At 43.4% G+C, this 27,069-nt stretch overlaps 1 protein-coding gene across 1 annotated transcript in view; it reads left to right on the top strand.

Moving 5' to 3' along the window:
- The window catches only part of dennd4a (DENN/MADD domain containing 4A), a 111,591-nt gene continuing 84,522 nt past the window's right edge, over positions 1–27,069 (top strand). Inside the window, exons 1-9 of the mRNA XM_036968559.1 lie at positions 1–214; positions 9,344–9,545; positions 10,187–10,323; positions 11,929–12,175; positions 18,076–18,145; positions 19,296–19,465; positions 19,794–20,032; positions 26,593–26,659; positions 26,896–26,954. Of these exons, the coding sequence (XP_036824454.1) occupies positions 9,354–9,545; positions 10,187–10,323; positions 11,929–12,175; positions 18,076–18,145; positions 19,296–19,465; positions 19,794–20,032; positions 26,593–26,659; positions 26,896–26,954 (1,181 nt within the window). The 5' untranslated portion in view covers positions 1–214; positions 9,344–9,353. The remainder of the gene's footprint in view (positions 215–9,343; positions 9,546–10,186; positions 10,324–11,928; positions 12,176–18,075; positions 18,146–19,295; positions 19,466–19,793; positions 20,033–26,592; positions 26,660–26,895; positions 26,955–27,069) is intronic.

Here is a 27,069-nt window from a genome sequence, read left to right as displayed (position 1 = left end):
AACGGGTCTGGGATAAAGCGCAAGTGTATTTATTTCGTTGGATGCGTATTGTTTTTGGTCGACCCGAGACACACTATTCATTTCTTATACGACAGAAGGGAAAATAATTCAACACAAATGGCGAATAAATTGTCGTTAAAATTGTAGGTTTATTTTGATAGAAAAACAGTGTCCAGCTCAGTAAGCGTTTGACAACAATCGTCGTGTGATCCTGGTATGTGAGTAGAGGTTCATCATCATTTCATTGGATGAACATGCATGATTTTTTGACCGCTGTAACATATTGATTTCTAGAGATAATCTCTTCTTTAGGCTATATTTTATTTATTTATATATTTTTTTCGTCTGAAACGATGTGTTCTCTATGGTTGTCTTATATATTGATTATGTCTAAGCATCGATCACTGATGTTGTTGTAAATGAAATGGGTCCTGTTTTGATGTGGGCTGTGCATACGTTTCGATTATCATGTCATCCCTGTTATAGTGTTCTCGAGTGTCACTGGGTAAAATCACACCGTGATACAAACCCATCAATGAATGAACGAACTCCGTACCCCTTTTTGGACCTAGTGTCAGGCACTGGCACCGCTGTTATGATGCATCGTGTTTTGTGTACTCTATTTACTAGTACGGGGATACATTGTATCAGGGCCGACAGGGATAGGCTACTTTTGTAGCAACCTATCTCTCCTTTCTGGTCCTGTAATACGTTATGAAGACAACGTATTAGACACAAACTAACACATCATTTTACAATTAAAATTAAGTTATATATGTAATAATTGGTTATAATTAGGCCCAGCTTATTTGTTTTTGATTGATGGTAGGCCTAATTATTAAGAACTTGGTTGACTTGTGTCTTGTGTTCTCTCTTTCCCTGGGATTTTGGTGCTCCATCACTCCACTGTCAAACAGATGTCTTTAGTCTGCCTGTAGTAATCTGTTATTGCAGTCCCAGAATTTATATTCAACCACAATGTTACGAAAGCTTCCGGGGAAAACAGTTCACAAGTATTCCAGGAATCCACTGCATGTTATGTGGTATGCCTGAGATGTAACTGAAGTCTGTCTACTTGCCTGTCTACCTACCTACCTGTCTGTCTGTCTGTCTGTCTGTCTGTCTGTCTGTCTGTCTGTCTGTCTGTCTGTCTGTCTGCCTGTCTGTCTGTCTGCTTGCCTGTCTGTCTGTCTGTCTGTCTGTCTGTCTGCCTGAGGTCTGTCTACTTGCCTGTCTACCTACCTGGTGTCTGTCTGTCTGTCTGCCTGCCTGTCTGTCTGTCTGTCTGTCTGTCTGTCTGTCTGTCTGTCTGTCTGCCTGAAGTCTGTCTACTTGCCTGTCTACCTACCTGGTGTCTGTCTGTCTGTCTGTCTGTCTGTCTGTCTGTCTGTCTGTCTGTCTGTCTGTCTGTCTGCCTGTCTACTTGCCTGTCTACCTGTCTACCTGTCTGTCTGTCTGTCTGTGTGTCTGTCTGTCTGTCTGTCTGTCTACTTGCCTGTCTACCTGTCTGTCTGTCTGTCTGCCTGTCTACTTGCCTGTCTACCTGTCTACCTGTCTGTCTGTCTGTCTGTCTGTGTCTGTCTGTTTGTCTGTCTGAGGTCTGTCTGCTTGCCTGTCAATCTGCTTGCCTGTCTACCTATCTGTCTGCCTACCTGGCGTCTGTCTGTCTGTCTGTCTATATGCCTGAGGTCTGTCTGCCTACCTAGCTTCATGGCTAAGAGGGACCAGATGCTACATATTGGAATGTTTTGTTGTTCCCTCTCAGACCGGCCTGTTCCCTACACCCCTGCTGCCCTTCCTGGTGTTTACAGGAGTCCCTATAGTCCAGGCTCCCGGGCACAGCTCTGGTACTGCCATAGACGTACACTGATTAGAACGATAGTCTCTTGTCACATTTTTTAAACATTGATAATTTGGTTCAGGGTGCAGAGATTACTAGAATGTAAATTACTAAAAAGGGGAAAAGCCCCTAAAAACACCGCAATTTGACAGTATGGTGACTGGTTCACCCATCACATCAGGTTGAGATGAATGGGAATGTTCATTCTAGTCATTCTATTTCTATTGCTGATGCAGCCTCCAGACCATTGATACAGATAGCTGGGATGCCCTGTTCACTGTCATTCAACTCAACTCCATCAGTCAGAGATCCCTGACTTTTATTACGCGTTAGTCTCATACGACAGATTTATCATTGGTTCTGCAGATTAGGGATAGGGATTAGTGCTTCTGAGATTAGGGGTAGGGTTTAGTGCTTCTGAGATTAGGGGTAGAGATTAGTGCTTCTGATATTAGGGTAGGGAAGGGAGCTTGTGAGATTAGGGGTAGGGTTTAGTGCTTCTGAGATTAGGGATAGGGATTAGTGCTTCTGAGATTAGGGGTAGGAATTAGTGCTTCTGAGATTAGGGGTAGGGATTAGTGCTTCTGAGATTAGGGGTAGAGATGGGTGCTTCTGAGATTAGGGGTAGAGCTGGGTGCTTCTGAGATTAGGGCTAGGGATGGGTGCTTCTGAGATTAGGGGTAGGGGTTAGTGCTTCTGAGATTAGGGTAGGGGTTAGTGCTTCTGAGATTAGGGGTAGAGATTAGTGCTTCTGAGATTAGGGTAGGGAAGGGAGCTTGTGAGATTAGGGGTAGTGATTAGTGCTTCTGAGATTAGGGTAGGGGTTAGTGCTTCTGAGATTAGGGGTAGAGATTAGTGCTTCTGAGATTAGGGTAGAGATGGGTGCTTCTGAGATTAGGGGTAGGGATTAGTGCTTCTGAGATTAGGGTAGAGATGGGTGCTTCTGAGACTAAGGTAGAGATGGGTGCTTCTGAGATTAGGGGTAGAGATGGGTGCTTTTGAGATTATGAGTAGAGATTGGTGCTTCTGAGATTAGGGTAGTGATGGGTGCTTCTGAGATTAGGGTAGAGATGGGTGTTTATGAGATTAGGGATGGGTGCTTCTGAGATTAGGGTAGAGATGGGTGTTTATGAGATTAGGGTAGAAATGGGTGTTTATGAGATTAGGGTAGGGGAGGGTGCTTCTGAGATTAGGGTATGGATGGGTGCTTCTGAGATTAGGGTAGGTATGGGTGCTTCTGAGATTAGGGTAGAGCTGGTTGTTTATGATATTAGGGTAGGGATGGGTGCTTCTGAGATTAGGGGTAGGGTAGGCCTATTCATTAGAATTGTTGTAATATTTGGGATAAGGAAATACACTGAACAAAAATTTAACACAACATGTAAAGTGTTGGTCCCATGTTTCATGAGCTGAAATAAAATATCCCAGAAATGTTCCATACGCACAAGAATCTTATTTCTCTCAAATGTTTTGCACAAATTTGTTTAAATCTCTGTTAGTGAGCATTTCTTTCTTTCCAAGATAATCCATCCACCTGACAGGTGCGGCGTAAGGCCACTAAAATGTGCAGTTTTGTCACACAACACAATCCCAAAGATGTTTAAAGTTTTGAGGGAGCGTGCAATTGCCATGCTGATTTAAGGAAGGTTCTCCAGAGCTGTTGCCAGAACATTTAATGTTCATTTCTCTACTATAAACCGCCTCTGACGTCGTTTTAGAGATTTTGGCAGTACGTCCAACCGGCCTCATAAACGCAGGCCAAGTGTAACCACCTCAGCCCACGACCTCCACATCCGAGATCTTCACCTACACGGCGATCGTCTGAGACCAGCCACCTGGATAGCTGATGAAACTGTGGGTTTGCACAATCGAAGAATGTCTGGACAAACTGTCAGAAACAGTCTCAGGGAAGCTCATGTGCGTGCTCGTTGTCCCCACCAGGGTCGTGACCTGACTGCAGTTCAGCGTCATAACAGACTTCAGAGGGGAAATGCTCACCTTCAAATGGCCTCTGGAGAAGTGTCCTCTTCATGGATGAATCCCGGTTTCAACTGTACCGGGCAGATGGATGAAACCCGGTTTCAACTGTACCGGGCAGATGGATGAATCCCGGTTTCAACTGTACCGGGCAGATGGCTGAATCCCGGTTTCAACTGTACCGGGCAGATGGCTGAAACCCGGTTTCAACTGTACCGGGCAGATGGCTGAATCCCGGTTTCAACTGTACCGGGCAGATGGCTGAATCCCGGTTTCAACTGTACCGGGCAGATGGCTGAATCCCGGTTTCAACTGTACCGGGCAGATGGCAGACAGCGTGTATTGCGCCGTGTGGGGGAGATGTTTGTTGATGTCAACGTTGTGAACAGAGCGCCCCATGGTGGTGGTGGGGTTATGGTATGGGGCAGGCAGAAGCTACGGACAACGAACACAATTGCATTTTATCAATGGCAGTTTGAATGCATAGAGACAGCGTGACAAGATCCTGAGATCAACAAGATCATAGTTGTGTCATTCATCTGCTGCCATCAACTCATGTTACAGCATCATAGTGCACGGCCCCATGTCGCAAGGCTCTGTGCACAATTCCTGGAAGCTGTAAATGTCTCATGGCCTGCATACTCCCCAGACGTCACCCATTCAGCATGTTTGGGATACTCTGGATCGACGTGTACAACAGCTTGTTCCAATTCCCGCCAATATCCAACAACTTCGTACAGCCATTGAAGAGGAGTGGGACAACATTCCACAAGCCACAATCAACATCCTGATCAACTCTATGTGAAGGAGATGTGTCGCGCTGCATGAGGCAAATGGTGGTCACACCAGACACAGACTGGTTTTCTGATCACACCAGATACTGACTGCTTTTCTGATCCACACCAGATACTGACTGCTTTTCTGATCCACACCAGATACTGACTGGTTTTCTGATCACACCAGATACTGACTGGTTTTCTGATCACACCAGATACTGACTGGTTTTCTGATCACACCAGATACTGACTGGTTTTCTGATCCACACCAGATACTGACTGGTTTTCTGATCCACACCAGATACTGACTGGTTTTCTGATCCACACCAGATACTGACTGGTTTTCTGATCCACACCAGATACTGACTGGTTTTCTGATCCACACCAGATACTGACTGGTTTTCTGATCCACACCAAATACTGACTGGTTTTCTGATCCACACCCCTACCTTTTTATTAAAGGTATCTGTGACCAACAGATGCAGATCTGTATTCCCAGTCATGTGAAATCCATAGATTTGGGCTTATTGAATTGATTTCAATTGACTTATTTCCTTATCGAACTGTATGTCTGTAAATTGTTGCATTATATTTTTGTTCAGTGGGATGTGACTCAGGGTTGTCATGGATGGTGGTTGGTGGTGGTGGTGGTGGTGGGGTGTGGGTGGGGGGGGGGGGGGGTGGAACATGAAATAGGGGGGACTTTAACTCAGAGGATGTTACTTTCATGAATCACTACATCAGGAAATCATGCAATAATTCACAGGAAATCAGTCACAGTGTCTTTATGACAACCTAACCAAGGAGTTCCTCTTTCTGGTCTGATTTCAACCCTAAATTACACGCTCTGCTCACGCAATTCAGACACATTTCTGTTTTGGATGCGGATGGTTCAGGAGGAAATCCTTTGTGCGTAGTTGGCCTATCCTCCACACTGCTTATTGATGAAAGAGCCTCAGCCTGCTCCCTGATGAATGTGGAAATTTCAGAAAAATTGCATTCTGAGAGTTCTGGGGAGTTTCTGAGTGGCTCAGTTGTGAACGTTCATACTGCGGTAGGTGGGGGGGCAGCAATGGGAGGTGGAGGGGAGGGAGGCAGCAGTGGGAGTGGAGGGAGGGGAGGGGAGGGGAGGGAGTGGAGGGAGGGAGGGAGTGAAGGGGTGGAGGGGAGGCAGCAAAAGGAGTGGAGGGAGTGGAGGGGAGGGGAGGGAGTGGAGGGAGGGAGGGAGTGAAGGGGTGGAGGGGAGGGAGGCAGCAAACGGAGGTGGAGGGGGGAGGCAGCAGTGAGAGGTGGAGTTGAGGGAGTGGAGGGGGGGAGGCAGCGTTGGGAGGTGGAGTTGAGGGAGTGGAGGGGAGGGGAGGGAGGGAGTGAAGGGGTGGAGGGGAGGTGGAGGGAGGAGGTCATTGTTTTATTACCTTTTTACCATGTAGCGGTGTAGCTAACTACTGGAACTACACACTACTGTTTTACCATGTAGCGGTGTAGCTAACTACTGGAACTACACACTACTGTTTTACCGTGTAGCGGTGTAGCTAACTACTGGAACTACACACTACTGTTTAACCATGTAGCGGTGTAGCTAACTACTGGAACTACACACTACTGTTTTACCATGAGTGGTGTAGCTAACTACTGGAACTACACACTACTGTTTTACCATGTAGTGGTGTAGCTAACTACTGGAACTACACACTACTGTTTTACCATGTAGCGGTGTAGCTAACTAATGGAACTGCACACTACTGTTTTACCATGTAGCGGTGTAGCTAACTACTGGAACTACACACTACTGTTTTACCATGTAGCAGTGTAGCTAACTACTGGAACTACACACTACTGTTTTACCATGTAGCGGTGTAGCTAACTACTGGAACTACACACTACTGTTTTACCATGTAGCAGTGTAGCTAACTACTGGAACTACACACTACTGTTTTACCATGTAGCGATGTGGCTAACTACTGGAACTACACACTACTGTTTTACCATGTAGCGGTGTAGCTAACTACTGGAACTACACACTACTGTTTTACCATGTAGCTAACTACTGGAACTACACACTACTGTTTTACCATGTAGCGGTGTAGCTAACTACTGGAACTACACACTACTGTTTTACCATGTAGCTAACTACTGGAACTACACACTACTGTTTTACCGTGTAGCGGTGTAGCTAACTACTGGAACTACACACTACTGTTTAACCATGTAGCGGTGTAGCTAACTACTGGAACTACACACTACTGTTTTACCATGAGTGGTGTAGCTAACTACTGGAACTACACACTACTGTTTTACCATGTAGTGGTGTAGCTAACTACTGGAACTACACACTACTGTTTTACCATGTAGCGGTGTAGCTAACTAATGGAACTGCACACTACTGTTTTACCATGTAGCGGTGTAGCTAACTACTGGAACTACACACTACTGTTTTACCATGTAGCAGTGTAGCTAACTACTGGAACTACACACTACTGTTTTACCATGTAGCGGTGTAGCTAACTACTGGAACTACACACTACTGTTTTACCATGTAGCAGTGTAGCTAACTACTGGAACTACACACTACTGTTTTACCATGTAGCGGTGTAGCTAACTACTGGAACTACACACTACTGTTTTACCATGTAGCAGTGTAGCTAACTACTGGAACTACACACTACTGTTTTACCATGTAGCGGTGTAGCTAACTACTGGAACTACACACTACTGTTTTACCATGTAGCGGTGTAGCTAACTACTGGAACTACACACTACTGTTTTACCATGTATCGGTGTAGCTAACTACTGGAACTACACACTACTGTTTTACCATGTAGCGGTGTAGCTAACTACTGGAACTACACACTACTGTTTTACCGTGTAGCGGTGTAGCTAACTACTGGAACTACACACTACTGTTTAACCATGTAGCGGTGTAGCTAACTACTGGAACTACACACTACTGTTTTACCATGAGTGGTGTAGCTAACTACTGGAACTACACACTACTGTTTTACCATGTAGTGGTGTAGCTAACTACTGGAACTACACACTACTGTTTTACCATGTAGCGGTGTAGCTAACTAATGGAACTGCACACTACTGTTTTACCATGTAGCGGTGTAGCTAACTACTGTAACTACACACTACTGTTTTACCATGTAGCAGTGTAGCTAACTACTGGAACTACACACTACTGTTTTACCATGTAGCGGTGTAGCTAACTACTGGAACTACACACTACTGTTTTACCATGTAGCAGTGTAGCTAACTACTGGAACTACACACTACTGTTTTACCATGTAGCGATGTGGCTAACTACTGGAACTACACACTACTGTTTTACCATGTAGCGGTGTAGCTAACTACTGGAACTACACACTACTGTTTTACCATGTAGCTAACTACTGGAACTACACACTACTGTTTTACCATGTAGCGGTGTAGCTAACTACTGGAACTACACACTACTGTTTTACCATGTAGCTAACTACTGGAACTACACACTACTGTTTTACCGTGTAGCGGTGTAGCTAACTACTGGAACTACACACTACTGTTTAACCATGTAGCGGTGTAGCTAACTACTGGAACTACACACTACTGTTTTACCATGAGTGGTGTAGCTAACTACTGGAACTACACACTACTGTTTTACCATGTAGTGGTGTAGCTAACTACTGGAACTACACACTACTGTTTTACCATGTAGCGGTGTAGCTAACTAATGGAACTGCACACTACTGTTTTACCATGTAGCGGTGTAGCTAACTACTGGAACTACACACTACTGTTTTACCATGTAGCAGTGTAGCTAACTACTGGAACTACACACTACTGTTTTACCATGTAGCGGTGTAGCTAACTACTGGAACTACACACTACTGTTTTACCATGTAGCAGTGTAGCTAACTACTGGAACTACACACTACTGTTTTACCATGTAGCGGTGTAGCTAACTACTGGAACTACACACTACTGTTTTACCATGTAGCAGTGTAGCTAACTACTGGAACTACACACTACTGTTTTACCATGTAGCGGTGTAGCTAACTACTGGAACTACACACTACTGTTTTACCATGTAGCGGTGTAGCTAACTACTGGAACTACACACTACTGTTTTACCATGTAGCTAACTACTGGAACTACACACTACTGTTTTACCATGTAGCGGTGTAGCTAACTACTGGAACTACACACTACTGTTTTACCATGTAGCGGTGTAGCTAACTACTGGAACTACACACTACTGTTTTACCATGTAGCGGTGTAGCGGTGTAGCTAACTACTGGAACTACACACTTACGTTTTCTGCAAAAACAAAATATGATATGGGTGAAGTAGGCAATAATTTCCTTTATTTTTTTCGGCATTTTTTCGGCATTAGACCTGCCTAATTCTCACTTGAAACACATTCTGTTAACATTTGACCCTAAAGGGATCTGTACTTACAATTTGTGGTCTATGACAGATTTACATGTGATCATTTTTCACAAAGTAGTTTGGATGTAGTGAACTACTTTTTCAAATTAACTTTAGTTAACCTTAAGAGAAATATAGTTTAGTTATCTTTGGGGTAGTTTCAAATTCTACCAGTGGGAATTAGTTGTTAGCTTTGGAAAAATATATTTTTAGAGTTGCTTCCTCAACACTCATGTAACAGATTACTTCATACGGTATTTATTTATAAATAAACTAACCTGAACTCTCTCTCGCTCTCTCACCCCCTCCCCATCTTCCCCTCCCCTCTCTCTCTCTTTAGCCCATGGTTGATGATGGAGGAGACAGGTCCTCGCATAGCAGACTACTTTGTGGTAGCAGGGCTCACTGACTCCTCCAAGCCCTTAGAGGAGGAACTGCAGCTGGACGATGTTCCTGGTCGCTCTCCCCGCTCGGCCCCTGGTGGCCGGCCCCTGGCCCCCATCACAGACGTAGCTGTGGTTATATGCTCACTGGGGGAAGCGGTACAGTAGTACACTACTAGCCTTTTTTTGTTTAGCTTTTAGTTTTTAGCTTTTTTGGGAGGTAAAGAAATTCTGGTAAATTTCCCAGGTTTCCCAGGAATCCCAGGTTTCCCAGGTTTCCCAGGAATCCTGATTGAGTTGGTTTCTGGACTTCCTACTTATCCACTCCTGATTCTGGGATCTTCCATCAAGGATTTCTGGTAAACCTGGTTTGGGAAAGTTACCAGTATGTTTCGACTCTAACTTTCAGCCTTCATAAAAGCATTTGTAAAGTTGTTTTTGATGTACAGAGCTTTGTGATGGTTGTTTTTGATGTACAGAGCTTTGTGATTTCTGCGTTTAATGAAAAGCACTCTGCAAATTAAGCGTTGTCCCCGAAGGTTCTATGCTTTTCAACTTAAACTGAGGATTATTTATGACATTTAGCTGACACCCTTCTTCATCTAGAGTGACATTACAGTCACGTCTGCATACATGTTTTCATGTGGTGGCCCAGGCAGGAATTGAAATCACAATCCTTAGCCTTGCAAGTTCTACAGTCCACTAACTGATCCACACAGGACCACACATCCCATATACCCAGTACCTGCCCTATGAATGTATCGTTGTGATGTTTTGTCTTTCTGTATAATTATGCATAGGTTCCTCAGGGTTACACCTGCCTCGAGTCCACCCCGTCTGGTCTGTCTGCAGAGCTGAACGGAGCCAGTCTCAGAGGGCCTCAGATCTACCTCTGCTACAAGAGAGGCCGAGATAAGCCTCCTCTCACTGACCTGGGGTCAGTCATCTCCTGCTACTCACAACACTACACTACTCCTTACCTTGATAAATGCTGGTCTAGGAACAGTTCTTACATGGCCACTCACAGAAACACTACACTAATCCCTAGCTGCATTCCAAATAGCATCCCTAAGGGCCCTGGTCAAAAATAGTGCACTATATAGAGAATAGGGTGCTATTTGGGATGCAGCCTAATCCCCTGTTCCTTCTAATACTGACCTGAAATCAGTTATTTTCCTGTGACTATCACTACACTAATCCTATCACAACCTCCAAGGGCTGGTCTAGGATCAGTACTTATCCTGTTATTCACAGCACAACACTAGTCCCTCTTTTTCTACAAGGACTGGTCTAGGATCTGTACTTAAACACTCACTCACACCACTAATCCTATAGCAGACTCCTAGGACTGAACTAGGAACAGTTACTGGCCAATCACCCACACCACTACACTAATGCCCTTTTCCTAAGACAGGTCTAGGAACAGTGCTTCTGCTGTCACTTACCCAAAACACACACTACAGCACTCAATCACCTCTTCCATTAGATCTGACCTAGGACCAGTTCTTCCCCGGGTCACTGGCCTATAATCTCACAAAACAACCTTAATCCCATCTCCTAGTGTAGACCAGGTCAGTAGATATACTTTCTTAGGTCAGTAGTCCAGTAATCTTCTTTCACTGTCTATCGAACGAAGGCTCAACTCTGATTTCTATGTGCTTAGGGCTTAGGAGTAAGTGAGATCATTTCTCTATTATTGTTTCAAAGGAAAACAGCACGTTGTGGGATATTGTTTACTATGTAAACACGCTAAAAGCCGTTTCCCTCTGTCATGGCGACCCCTACTGTACAGTGCTGACTCTGTCATGGCGACCCCTACTGTACAGTGCTGCCTCTGTCATGGCGACCCCTACCGTACAGTGCTGCCTCTGTCATGGCGACCCCTACCGTACAGTGCTGCCTCTGTCATGGCGACCCCTACCGTACAGTGCTGCCTCTGTCATGGCGACCTCTACTGTACAGTGCTGCCTCTGTCATGGCGACCCCTACTGTACAGTGCTGCCTCTGTCATGGCGACCCCTACTGTACAGTGCTGCTTCTGTCATGGCGACCCCTACTGTACAGTGCTGCCTCTGTCATGGCGACCCCTACTGTACAGTGCTGCTTCTGTCATGGCGACCCCTACTGTACAGTGCTGCTTCTGTCATGGCGACCCCTACTGTACAGTGCTGCCTCTGTCATGGCGACCCCTACTGTACAGTGCTGGCTCAGATATTTTCTGTTCAGCAAAAATGGCCGTGACCCAATCCAAAGGCAGCATCCAATGGTTGTGTCCCAATCCAAAGGCAGCATCCAATGGCTGTGTCCCAATCCAAAGGCAGCATCCAATGACTGTGTCCCAATCCAAAGGTAGCAACCAATGGGGTATGAGTAACCAGTCCAGGCCAGTACAGCTGGGCTTGGCTAGGCTAGGCTAGGCTAAGCTTGACTAAGCTTGACTAGGCTTGGCTTGGCTTGGCTTGGCTTGGCTAGGCTAGGCTAGGCTGGGCTCAGATGTGTATTGTGAATCAGTCCTAACATTTCCTCCTCTGTCTCCTCTCAGGGTTCTGTATGAGTGGAAGGAGAAGCTGAAGCCTGGCTGTCACATCGTCCAAACCACTCCCTCTGGTCGTCCTGCCAACATCAGTAGCTCCTCCTCCCAGCGCATCTACATCACCTATCGCCGCTCCCCGCAGAGCCAGCCTCACACGTCATTGGCTGTCACAGATGTCTGCATCATCATCCCGGGCAAAGGGGAGACGCCCCCTCACACCTTCTGCAAGGTGGACAAGAACCTCAACAGTAGTATGGTGAGCAGAATCAACCCATACAATACAATACAATACAATACAATACAATGCTATACAATACTATACAACACTATACAATACAATACTATACAATACAATACAATACTATACAATACTATACAATACAATACAATACTATACAATACAATACAATACAATACTATACAATACTATACAATACAATACCATACAATACAATACAATACAATACAATACTATACAATACTATACAATACAATACAATACTATACAATACAATACAATACAATACTATACAATACTATACAATACAATACAATACTATACAATACAATACAATACAATACTATACAATACTATACAATACAATACTATACAATACAATACAATACAATACAATACTATACAATACTATACAATACTATACAATACAATACAATACAATACTATACTATACAATACAATACAATACAATACAATACAATACAATGCTATACAATACTATACAATACTATACAATACAATACAATACAATACAATACGATACAATACTATACAATACAATACTATACAATACTATACTATACAATGCAATACTATACAATACTATACACTACAATACAATACAATACTATACTATACAATACAATACAATACAATACAATACAATGCTATACAATACTATACAATACTATACAATACAATACGATACAATACTATACAATGCAATACAATACTATACAATACTATACAATACAATACTATACTATACAATGCAATACTATACAATACTATACACTACAATACAATACAATACAATCATATACAATACAATAAAATACAATACTATACAATACAATACTATACTATACTATACTACACAATACAATACAATACACTACTATACAATACAATACTATCCTATAGTATACTATACAATACAATACAATACTATAGAAGACAAGGGCTGGGCTCAGGTTGCTGGTCCATCAATAATGTTAAGAATGGGCTCAGGTTGCTGGTGTATATCTATAACATTAACACTGGGCTCAGGTTGCTGGTCTATATCTATAACATTAACAATGGGCTCAGGTTGCTGGTCCATATCTATACAGTGCCTTGCGAAAGTATTCGGCCCCCTTGAACTTTGCGACCTTTTGCCACATTTCAGGCTTCAAACATAAAGATATAAAACTGTATTTTTTTGTGAAGAATCAACAACAAGTGGGACACAATCATGAAGTGGAACGACATTTATTGGATATTTCAAACTTTTTTAACAAATCAAAAACTGAAAAATTGGGCGTGCAAAATGATTCAGCCCCTTTACTTTCAGTGCAGCAAACTCTCTCCAGAAGTTCAGTGAGGATCTCTGAATGATCCAATGTTGACCTAAATGACTAATGATGATAAATACAATCCACCTGTGTGTAATCAAGTCTCCGTATAAATGCACCTGCACTGTGATAGTCTCAGAGGTCCGTTAAAAGCGCAGAGAGCATCATGAAGAACAAGGAACACACCAGGCAGGTCCGAGATACTGTTGTGAAGAAGTTTAAAGCCGGATTTGGATACAAAAATATTTCCCAAGCTTTAAACATCCCAAGGAGCACTGTGCAAGCGATACTATTGAAATGGAAGGAGTATCAGACCACTGCAAATCTACCAAGACCTGGCCGTCCCTCTAAACTTTCAGCTCATACAAGGAGAAGACTGATCAGAGAGGCCAAGAGACAGCCAAGAGGCCAATGATCACTCTGGATGAACTGCAGAGATCTACAGCTGAGGTGGGAGACTCTGTCCATAGGACAACAATCAGTCGTATATTGCACAAATCTGGCCTTTATGGAAGAGTGGCAAGAAGAAAGCCATTTCTTAAAGATATCCATAAAAAGTGTTGTTTAAAGTTTGCCACAAGCAACCTGGGAGACACACCAAACATGTGGAAGAAGGTGCTCTGGTCAGATGAAACCAAAATTGAACTTTTTGGCAACAATGCAAAACGTTATGTTTGGTGTAAAAGCAACACAGCTGAACACACCATCCCCACTGTCAAACATGGTGGTGGCAGCATCATGGTTTGGGCCTGCTTTTCTTCAGCAGGGACAGGGAAGATGGTTAAAATTGATGGGAAGATGGATGGAGCTAAATACAGGACCATTCTGGAAGAAAACCTGATGTAGTCTGCAAAAGACCTGAGACTGGGACGGAGATTTGTCTTCCAACAAGACAATGATCCAAAACATAAAGCAAAATCTACAATGGAATGGTTCAAAAATAAACATATCCAGGTGTTAGAATGGCCAAGTCAAAGTCCAGACCTGAATCCAATCGAGAATCTGCGGAAAGAACTGAAAACTGCTGTTCACAAATGCTCTCCATCCAACCTCACTGAGCTCGAGCTGTTTTGCAAGGAGGAATGGGAAAAAATGTCAGTCTCTCGATGTGCAAAACTGATAGAGACATACCCCAAGCGACTTACAGCTGTAATCGCAGCAAAAGGTGGCGCTACAAAGTATTAACTTAAGGGGGCTGAATAATTTTGCACGCCCAATTTTTCAGTTTTTGATTTGTTAAAAAAGTTTGAAATATCCAATAAATGTCGTTCCACTTCATGATTGTGTCCCACTTGTTGTTGATTCTTCACAAAAAAATACAGTTTTATATCTTTATGTTTGAAGCCTGAAATGTGGCAAAAGGTCGCAAAGTTCAAGGGGGCTGAATACTTTCGCAAGGCACTGTATACACCTGTTCTGAAAGGCAGAGTCTGCAACACCACTAAGCAAGGGGCATCACCAAGCAAGCGGCACTATGAAGACCAAGGAGCTCTCCAATCAGGTCAGGGACAAAGTTGTGGAGAAGCAATAAAGAGAGAGCAAAGATAACCCTGAAGGAGCTGTTAAACTCCACAGCAGAGATTGGAGTATCTGTCCATTGGACCACTTTAAGCCGTACACTCCACAGAGCTGGGCTTTACGGAAGGGTGGCCAGAAAAAAACCATCACTTAAAGAAAAAAATAAGCAAACACGTTTGGTTTTCGCCAACAGGCATGTGGGAGACTCCCCAAACTAATGGAAGAACATATTCTGGTCAGATGTGACTAAAATTGAGGTTTTGGCCATCAAGGAAAACGCTATGTCTAGCGCAAACTCAACACCTCTCATCACCCCAAGAACACCATCCCTACAGGGAAGCACGGTGGTGGCAGCATCATGCTGTGGGGATATTTTTCATTGGCAGGGACTGGGAAACAGACCAGATTTGAAGGAATGATGGCGCTAAATACAGGAAGTTTCTTGAGGGAAACAGTTTGTCTTCCAGAGATTTGAGACCGGTACGGAGGTTCACCTTCCAGCAGGACAATGACCCTAAGCATACTGCTAAAGCAACACTCGAGTGGTTTAAGGGGAAACATTTAAATGTCTTGGAATGGCCTAGTCAAACCCAGACCTCAATCCAATTGAGAATCTGTGGTATGACTTAAAGATTGCTGTACACCAATGGAACCCATCCAACTTGAAAAAGCTGGGGCAGTTTTGCCTTGAAGAATGGGCAAAGATCCGAGTGGCTAGATGTGCCAAGCTTATAGAGACATACTTCAAGATACTTGCAGCTGTAATTGCTGCAAAAGGTGGCTCTACAAAGTATTGACTTTGGGAGGATGAATAGTTATGCACGCTCAAGTTTTCATTGTTTTTGGTCTTATTTCTTGTTTGTTTCACAATACAAAATATTTAGCATCTTCAAAGTGGTAGGCATGTCGTGTCAAAATCAAATGATACAAACCCACCCCAAAAATATATTTTAATTCCAGGTTGAAAGGCAACAAAATAGGAAAAATTCCAGGGGGGGGGGGGGGGGGGGTGAATACTTTTGCAAGCCACTGTACTTGTACAACAAGCTGCCTCACGCTACAGAAGCAGAACATTAGCTCCTGTCCTATGGGCCATTCTGGCTCAGACAAGGCTTACTTATGAGGAGTTGACAAGTGGTGTCCCCCAAGGTTACATTATAGGTCCTATGCTTTATAGGTCCTATACCAAATTATAGGTTCTATACCAAATACAATGTCTCGAGGAATAACACTAAGTGTACAAAACCTTATGAACACCTTCCTAATATTGAATTCCACCACCTTTTTGCCCTCAGAACAGCCTCAATTCGTTGGGGCATTGACTATAAAAGGTGTCGAAAGTGTTCCACAGGGATGCTGGCCCATGTTGACTCCAATGCTTCCCACAGCTGTGTCAAGTTGGCTGGATGTCCTTTGGGTGGTGGACCATTCTTGATACAAACAGGAGATGGTTGAGCGTCAAAAACCCAGCAGCGTTGCAGTTCTTGACACAAACTGGTGCGCCTGGCACCTACTACCATACTCCGTTCAAAGGCACTTTAACGTTCCTAATGTTTTGTACACACAGTGTATAACTGTTCTACCTCTAAGGAAACGTCCTCTCTCAATGTCAACTGCCTTTATTTTCAGCAAACTTAACATGTGCAAATATTTGTATGAACATAACAAGATTCAACAACTGAGAAATAAACTGAACAAGTTCCACAGACATGTGACTAACATAAATGGAATAATGTGTCCCTGAACATAGGGGGGGGTCAAAATCAAAAGTGTCAGTCAGTATCTGGTGTGGCCACCAGCTGCATTAAGTACTGCAGTGCATCTCCTCCTCATGTACTGCACCAGATTTGCCTGTTTGTACTGTGAGATGTTACCCCACTCTTCCACCAAGGCACCTGCAAGTTCCTGGACATTTCTGAGGGGAATGGCCCTAGACCTCACCCTCCGATCCATCAGGTCCCAGACATGCTCAATGGGATTGAGATCCGGGCTCTTCACTGGCCATGGCAGAACGCTAACATTTCTGTCTTGCAGGAAATCACGCACAGAACGAGCAGTATGGCTGATGGCATTTTCATGCTGGAGGGTCATGTCAGGATGAGTCTGCAGGAAGGGTATCACATGAGGGAGGAGGATGTCTTCCCTGTAATGCACAGAGTTGAGATTGCCTGCAATGACAACAAGCTCATTTCGATGATGCTGTGACACACCGCCCCAGACCATGACGGACCCTCCATCTCCAAATCGATCCCTCTCCAGAGTACAGGCCTCAGTGTAACGCTCATTCCTTCGACAATAAACGCAAATCCGACCATCACCCCTCGTGAGACAAAACAGTGACTCGTCAGTGAAGAGCGATGGTGGGTTTGTGCCCATAGGCGACGTTGTTGCTGATGATGTCTGGTGAGGACCTGCCTTACAACAGGCCTTACAAGCCTTCAGTCCAGCCTCTCTCAGCCTATTGCGGACAGTCTGAGCACTGATGGAGGGATTGTGTGTTCCTGGTGTAACTGGGACAGTTGATGTTGCCATCCTGTACCTGTCCCGCAGGTGTGATGTTTGGATGTACCGATCCTGTGCAGGTGTTGTTACATGTGGTCTGCCACTATGAGGACGATCAGCTGTCCTCATAGTGGCCACATCTGAAGTCCACATCTGCAGTCCTCATGCCTCCTTGCTGCATGACTAAGGCACGTTCACGCAGATGAGCAGGGACCCTGGGCATCTTTATTTTGGTGTTTTTTCAGAGTCAGCAGAAAGGCCTCTTTAGTGTCCTAAGTTGTCATAACTGTGACCTTAATTGCCTACCGTCTGTAAGCTGTTAGTGTCTAAACGACCGTTCCACAGGTGCGTGTTCATTCATTGTTTATGGTTCATTGAACAAGCAATGGGAAACCGTGTTTAAACCCTTTACAATGAAGATCTGTGAAGTTATTTGGATTTTTACGAAGTATCTTTGAAAGACAGGGTCCTGATAAAGGGACGTTTGTTTTTTTGCTGAGTTCATAATGCATTGTCTTTACCCGTTTCAATCACATATTGTGTTTGTCTGTTTGTCCATGTCAGTGGGGATCCTCGGTGTACCTGTGTTACAAGAAGTCACTGGCTAAAACCAACACAATCGCATACAACGCAGGTAAAGGACTTGGATTCTCTAATGCACAGACAGTGTAATAGGACAGAATATTAGACAGACAGTGTAATAGGACAGAATATTAGACAGACAGTGTAATAGGACAGGATATTAGACAGTGTAAAAGGACAGAATATTAGACAGACAGTGTAATAGGACAGGATGTTAGACAGACAGTGTAATAGGACAGAATGTTAGACAGACAGTGTAATAGGACAGAATATTAGACAGACAGTGTAATAGGACAGAATATTAGACAGACAGTGTAATAGGACAGAATATTAGACAGACAGTGTAATAGGACAGGATATTAGACAGTGTAATAGGACAGAATATTAGACAGACAGTGTAATAGGACAGAATATTAGACAGACAGTGTAATAGGACAGAATATTAGACAGACAGTGTAATAGGACAGAATATTAGACAGACAGTGTAATAGGACAGGATATTAGACAGACAGTGGAAAAGGACAGAATATTGAACAGACAGTGTAATAGGACAGAATATTGAACAGACAGTGTAATAGGACAGAATATTAGACAGACAGTGTAATAGCACAGAATATTAGACAGTGTAATAGGACAGAATATTAGACAGACGACAGTGTAATAGGACAGAATATTAGACAGACAGTGTAATAAGACAGAATATTAGACAGACAGTGGAATAGTCCAGGATATTAGACAGTGTAATAGGACAGAATATTAGACAGACAGTGTAATAGGACAGGATATTAAACAGACAGTGTAATAGGACAGGATATTAGACAGACAGTGTAATAGGACAGAATATTAGACAGACAGTGTAATAGGACAGGATATTAAACAGACAGTGTAATAGGACAGGATATTAGACAGACAGTGTAATAGGACAGGATATTAGACAGACAGTGTAATAGGACAGAATATTAGACAGACAGTGTAATAGGACAGGATATTAAACAGACAGTGTAATAGGACAGGATATTAGACAGACAGTGTAATAGGACAGAATTTAGACAGTGTAATAGGACAGAATATTAGACAGTGTAATAGGACAGAATATTAGACAGTGTAATAGGACAGAATATTAGACAGTGTAATAGGACAGAATATTAGACAGTGTAATAGGACAGAATATTTCTAATATTATATCTGATTTCTCTCTCTAGGTCTGTTGTGTAGGTACCCAGAGGAGGACGATGAGTCTTTTCCCCTGCCGGAGTCTGTTCCTCTGTTCTGTCTGCCCATGGGAGCTAGCATTGAGTTCTGGCCAGCTCACACCAAACACTCCCTGCCTGTCTTCTCTACTTTTGTACTGACTGGGGCCTCTGGAGACAAGGTGGGTACAAGCACACACACCAGAGGAGGCTGGTAGGATAAACTATAGGGGGAAGGGCTCATTGTAATGGCTGGAATGGAATCATTGGAATGGAGTGAAACGTGGGTGTTTGATACCGTTCCATTCCAGCCATGACAATGAAACCGTCCTGCTAAAGCTCCTCCCACCAGCCTCCTCTGACACACTCCTCTGACACATATATCTTTTATTTGACCTTTATTTAACTAGGCAAGTCAGTTAAGAACAAATTCTTGGGGATTTACGTTACTTACTTACTTTTGTGTGTGTGTGTGTGTGTGTGTGTGTGTGTTCGTCTACCTCTCTCCAGGTGTATGGAGCTGCCATCCAGTTCTATGAGCCGTACCCGGAGGACCAGCTGAGTGACAGACAGCGTTCTCTGCTGGGGCTACCGAGCACATGCAGTAGCAGCGAGGGGACAAAGAGCGTTCACGCTAACAAGAGTATCTGTTTGCTGTCACACTGGCCGTTCTTTGACTCATTCAGGAACTTCCTGACGTTTCTCTACAGATACTCCATCTCTGGACCACACGCTCTGCCCATAGAGAAGTGAGGAGTAACACACACACACACACACACACACACACACACACACACGCACGCACGCACGCACGCACGCACGCACACAAGCACGCACGCATACGCGCACGCGCGCACACACACACACACACACACACACACACACACACACACACACGCACACGCACGCACGCACGCACGCACACGCACGCACGCACACATACGCGCACGCACACACACACACACACACACACGCACACACGCACACACACATACACACACACACAGACACACACACACACACACACACACACACACACACGCACACACACAGACACACACATACACACAGACACACACACTCACACACAGACACAGACTCTACACACTTTAATTTAATTCCCCAATACAATCTCATTTTCAAGTGTCAAATAAAACATGAAACAAATAAAAAAAACAATACTTAGTAACAATAATAACAATATTAATAATAATCATATTAGTAACAATAATAACAAAATTAATAATAATAATATTAATAATAATAATATTGTAATTGCTACTGTAAATTGGACAGTGTAGTTAGATTAACAAGAATTGAAGCTTTCTGCCCATATCAGATATGTCTATGTCCTGGGAAACATTCTTGTTACGTACAACCTCATGCGAATCGCATTAGCCTACGATAACTCAACCGTCTCGTGGAAGGGACACCGATCCCGAAGAAGTTTTAAACTAAGTACCTATAATATATACATATTTAATAATATCTCCACATTAATATTCATTATTATTAAATTAATGAATAAAGGGATACTTTGGGATTTGGGCGATGAGGCCCTTTATCTACTTCCCCAGAGTCAGATGAACTCCTGGATAACATTTTTATGATTGGAAGTCTATGGTATTTGCTAGCCCACTCATGATGCTAATGCTACTTAGCAATTGCGCTAACGCTAGTTAGCAACTTCCTTATATTATATACTGTCCATACTGTCTATATACCATTATTTACTGTCTATACACACCATTATATACTGTCTATACACACCATGATATACTGTCTATATACCATTATTTACTGTCTATACACCATTATATACTGTCTATACACACGATTATATACTGTCTATACACACCATTATATACTGTCTATACACACCATTATATACTGTCTTTACACAGCATTATATACTGTCTATACACACCATTATATACTGTCTATACACACCATATACTGTCTATACACACCATTATATACTGTCTATACACACCATTATATACTGTCTATACACACCATTATATACTGAACCTACTGTCTATACACACCATTATATACTGTCTATACACACCATTATATACTGTCTATACACACCATTATATACTGACCATAGTGTATATACACAGCATTATATACTGTCTATACACAACATTATATACGGTCTATACACACCATTATATACTGTCTATACACACCATTATATACTGTCTATAAACACACTTATATACTGTCTCTACACACCATTATATACTGTCTATACACACCATGATATACTGTCTATACACACCGTTATATACTGTCTATACACACCATTATATACTGTCTATACACACCATTATATACTGTCCATAGTGTCTATACACACCATTATATACTGTCTATACACACCATTATATACTGTCTATACACACCATTATATACTGACCATAGTGTATATACACACCATTATATACTGTCTATACACACCATTATATACAGTGCCTTGCGAAAGTATTCGGCCCCCTTGAACTTTACGACCTTTTGCCACATTTCAGGCTTCAAACATAAAGATATAAAACTGTATTTTTTTGTGAAGAATCAACAACAAGTGGGACACAATCATGAAGTGGAACGACATTTATTGGATATTTGAAACTTTTTTAACAAATCAAAAACTGAAAAATTGGGCGTGCAAAATTATTCAGCCCCCTTAAGTTAATACTTTGTAGCGCCACCTTTTGCTGCGATTACAGCTGTAAGTCGCTTGGGGTATGTCTCTATCAGTTTTGCACATCGAGAGACTGACATTTTTTCCCATTCCTCCTTGCAAAACAGCTCGAGCTCAGTGAGGTTGGATGGAGAGCATTTGTGAACAGCAGTTTTCAGTTCTTTCCACAGATTCTCGATTGGATTCAGGTCTGGACTTTGACTTGGCCATTCTAACACCTGGATATGTTTATTTTTGAACCATTCCATTGTAGATTTTGCTTTATGTTTTGGATCATTGTCTTGTTGGAAGACAAATCTCCGTCCCAGTCTCAGGTCTTTTGCAGACTACATCAGGTTTTCTTCCAGAATGGTCCTGTATTTAGCTCCATCCATCTTCCCATCAATTTTAACCATCTTCCCTGTCCCTGCTGAAGAAAAGCAGGCCCAAACCATGATGCTGCCACCACCATGTTTGACAGTGGGGATGGTGTGTTCAGCTGTGTTGCTTTTACACCAAACATAACGTTTTGCATTGTTGCCAAAAAGTTCAATTTTGGTTTCATCTGACCAGAGCACCTTCTTCCACATGTTTGGTGTGTCTCCCAGGTTGCTTGTGGCAAACTTTAAACAACACTTTTTATGGATATCTTTAAGAAATGGCTTTCTTCTTGCCACTCTTCCATAAAGGCCAGATTTGTGCAATATACGACTGATTGTTATCCTATGGACAGAGTCTCCCACCTCAGCTGTAGATCTCTGCAGTTCATCCAGAGTGATCATGGGCCTCTTGGCTGCATCTCTGATCAGTCTTCTCCTTGTATGAGCTGAAAGTTTAGAGGGACGGCCAGGTCTTGGTAGATTTGCAGTGGTCTGATACTCCTTCCATTTCAATATTATCGCTTGCACAGTGCTCCTTGGGATGTTTAAAGCTTGGGAAATATTTTTGTATCCAAATCCGGCTTTAAACTTCTTCACAACAGTATCTCGGACCTGCCTGGTGTGTTCCTTGTTCTTCATGATGCTCTCTGCGCTTTTAACGGACCTCTGAGACTATCACAGTGCAGGTGCATTTATACGGAGACTTGATTACACACAGGTGGATTGTATTTATCATCATTAGTCATTTAGGTCAACATTGGATCATTCAGAGATCCTCACTGAACTTCTGGAGAGAGTTTGCTGCACTGAAAGTAAAGGGGCTGACTAATTTTGCACGCCCAATTTTTCAGTTTTTGATTTGTTAAAAAAGTTTGAAATATCCAATAAATGTCGTTCCACTTCATGATTGTGTCCCACTTGTTGTTGATTCTTCACAAAAAAATACAGTTTTATATCTTTATGTTTGAAGCCTGAAATGTGGCAAAAGGTCGCAAAGTTCAAGGGGGCCGAATACTTTCGCAAGGCACTGTACTATCCATAGTGTCTATACACACCCTTATATACTGTCTATGCACACCATTATATACTGTCTATACACACCCTTATATACTGTCTATGCACACCATTATATACTGTCCATAGTTTATTTCTTTATTTCTGGATGTTAGATATTACTGGAATGTTGGAGCTAGGAACACCAGCATTATACTGTTGGAGCTAGGAACACCAGCATTTCACTGTTGGAGCTAGGAACACCAGCATTTCACTGTTGGAGCTAGGAACACCAGCATTTCACTGTTGGAGCTAGGAACACCAGCATTTCACTGTTGGAGCTAGGAACACCAGCATTTCACTGTTGGAGCTAGGAACACCAGCATTTCACTGTTGGAGCTAGGAACACCAGCATTTCACTGTTGGAGCTAGTAACACCAGAATTTCACTGTTGGAGCTAGTAACACCAGCATTATACTGTTGGAGCTAGGAACACCAGCATTATACTGTTGGAGCTAGTAACACCAGCATTATACTGTTGGAGCTAGTAACACCAGAATTTCACTGTTGGAGCTAGTAACACCAGCATTTCACTGTTGGAGCTAGGAACACCAGAATTTCACTGTTGGAGCTAGTAACACCAGCATTTCACTGTTGGAGCTAGTAACACCAGCATTTCACTGTTGGAGCTAGGAACACCAGCATTTCACTGTTGGAGCTAGGAACACCAGCATTTCACTGTTGGAGCTAGGAACACCAGAATTTTAAATGTTGGAGCTAGGAACACCAGCATTTCACTGTTGGAGCTAGGAACACCAGCATTTCACTGTTGGAGCTAGGAACACCAGCATTTCACTGTTGGAGCTAGGAACGCCAGCATTTCACTGTTGGAGCTTGGAACACCAGCATTTCACTGTTGGAGCTTGGAACACCAGCATTTCACTGTTGGAGCTAGGAACACCAGCATTTCACTGTTGGAGCTAGGAACACCAGCATTTCACTGTTGGAGCTAGGAACACCAGCATTTCACTGTTGGAGCTAGGAACACCATCATTTCACTGTTGGAGCTAGGAACACCAGCATTTCACTGTTGGAGCTAGGAACACCAGCATTTCACTGTTGGAGCTAGGAACACCAGCATTTCACTGTTGGAGCTAGGAACGCCAGCATTTCACTGTTGGAGCTAGTAACACCAGCATTTCACTGTTGGTGCTAGGAACACCAGCATTTCACTGTTGGAGCTAGGAACACCAGCATTTCACTGTTGGAGCTAGGAACACCAGCATTTCACTGTTGGAGCCAAGAACACCAGCATTTCACTGTTGGAGCTAGGAACACCAGCATTTCACTGTTGGAGCTAGGAACACCAGCATTCCACTGTTGGAGCTAGGAACACCAGCATTACACTGTTGGAGCTAGGAACACCAGCATTACACTGTTGGAGCTAGGAACACCAGCATTTCACTGTTGGAGCTAGGAACACCAGCATTACACTGTAGGAGCCAAGAACACCAGCATTTCACTGTTGGAGCTAGGAACACCAGCATTTCACTGTTGGAGCTAGGAACACCAGCATTTCACTGTTGGAGCTAGGAACACCAGCATTTCACTGTTGGAGCTAGGAACACCAGCATTTCACTGTTGGAGCTAGGAACACCAGCATTTCACTGTTGGAGCTAGGAACACCAGCATTTCACTGTTGGAGCTAGGAACACCAGCATTTCACTGTTGGAGCTAGGAACACCAGCATTTCACTGTTGGAGCTAGGAACACCAGCATTTCACTGTTGGAGCTAGGAACACCAGCATTTCACTGTTGGAGCTAGGAACACCAGCATTTCACTGTAGGAGCCAAGAACACCAGCATTTCACTGTTGGAGCTAGGAACACCAGCATTTCACTGTTGGAGCTATGAACACCAGCATTTCACTGTTGGAGCTAGGAACACCAGCATTTCACTGTTGGAGCTAGGAACACCAGCATTTCACTGTTGGAGCTAGGAACGCCAGCATTTCACTGTTGGAGCTAGGAACACCAGCATTTCACTGTTGGAGCTAGGAACACCAGCATTACACTTTAGGAGCCAAGAACACCAGCATTTCACTGTTGGAGCTAGGAACACCAGCATTTCACTGTTGGAGCTAGGAACACCAGCATTTCACTGTTGGAGCTAGGAACACCAGCATTTCACTGTTGGAGCTAGGAACACCAGCATTTCACTGTTGGAGCTAGGAACACCAGCATTTCACTGTTGGAGCTAGGAACACCAGCATTTCACTGTTGGAGCTAGGAACACCAGCATTTCACTGTTGGAGCTAGGAACACCAGCATTTCACTGTTGGAGCTAGGAACACCAGCATTTCACTGTTGGAGCTAGGAACACCAGCATTTCACTGTTGGAGCTAGGAACACCAGCATTTCACTGTAGGAGCCAAGAACACCAGCATTTCACTGTTGGAGCTAGGAACACCAGCATTTCACTGTTGGAGCTATGAACACCAGCATTTCACTGTTGGAGCTAGGAACACCAGCATTTCACTGTTGGAGCTAGGAACACCAGCATTTCACTGTTGGAGCTAGGAACACCAGCATTTCACTGTTGGAGCTAGGAACATCAGCATTTCACTGTTGGAGCTAGGAACACCAGCATTTCACTGTTGGAGCTAGGAACACCAGCATTTCACTGTTGGAGCTAGGAACACCAGCATTTCACTGTTGGAGCTAGGGACACCAGCATTTCACTGTTGGAGCAAGGAACACCAGCATTTCACTGTTGGAGCTAGAAACACCAGCATTACACTGTTGGAGCTAGGAACACCAGCATTTCACTGTTGGAGCTAGAAACACCAGCATTCCACTGTTGGAGCTAGAAACACCAGCATTACACTGTTGGAGCTAGGAACACCAGCATTTCACTGTTGGAGCTAGAAACACCAGCATTACACTGTTGGAGCTAGGAACACCAGCATTTCACTGTTGGAGCTAGAAACACCAGCATTTCACTGTTGGAGCTAGGAACACCAGCATTTCACTGTTGGAGCTAGAAACACCAGCATTTCACTACACTTGTGATAACATATGCAAAATGTGTCTATGCGACCAATAACGTGATTTGATTGGACTGTGGTTTTGTTGATTTTTTTCCGTCATGTTTGTCAGACTTATCTGTTTTTCCAGATATCGTCTGAGACAGTGTCACAATACCTATCGAACCGTGTTATCTAACCTGTCATGTCTTCTCTGTCCAACAGGCACATCTCCCACTTCATGCACAAAGTCCCGTTCCCCTCGTCACAGAGACCACGCATCCTGCTACAGGTGAGATGGAGTCTCTGGGCAAATATGAAAGTGACGTTTAATGTTGTAGAAACACCGTCAATATGACTTGGACCATTTGATCAACTCCAATACAGTCAGCCCGTTGTCTCTTCTTTGGGTTGAGCTGTGAAATCACTGACTGTGTGATCTGGTCGTGTTGCCGTAGCTACTGTAGAGCATTGAACTCTGCCCCTCTTCCTGCTGATGCCTATGTAAACTCTCTGTGTGCTCTACAGCTGTCTCCACATGATAGTCTGATGCTGAGCCAGCCTGTCTCCTCCCCTCTGCCTCTCAGGTAAGACAGACAGACCGGACAGACAAACAGACAGACAGACAGACAGACCAGACCAGACAGACCAGACAGACAGACAGACAGACAGACAGACAGACAGACAGACAGACAGACAGAC

Source organism: Oncorhynchus mykiss, chromosome 30, assembly GCF_013265735.2.
Source record: "Oncorhynchus mykiss isolate Arlee chromosome 30, USDA_OmykA_1.1, whole genome shotgun sequence".
Lineage (NCBI taxonomy): Eukaryota > Metazoa > Chordata > Actinopteri > Salmoniformes > Salmonidae > Oncorhynchus > Oncorhynchus mykiss.
Note: the sequence above shows the minus strand (reverse complement) of the source record. Positions and strands in the feature narration are given on the sequence as shown.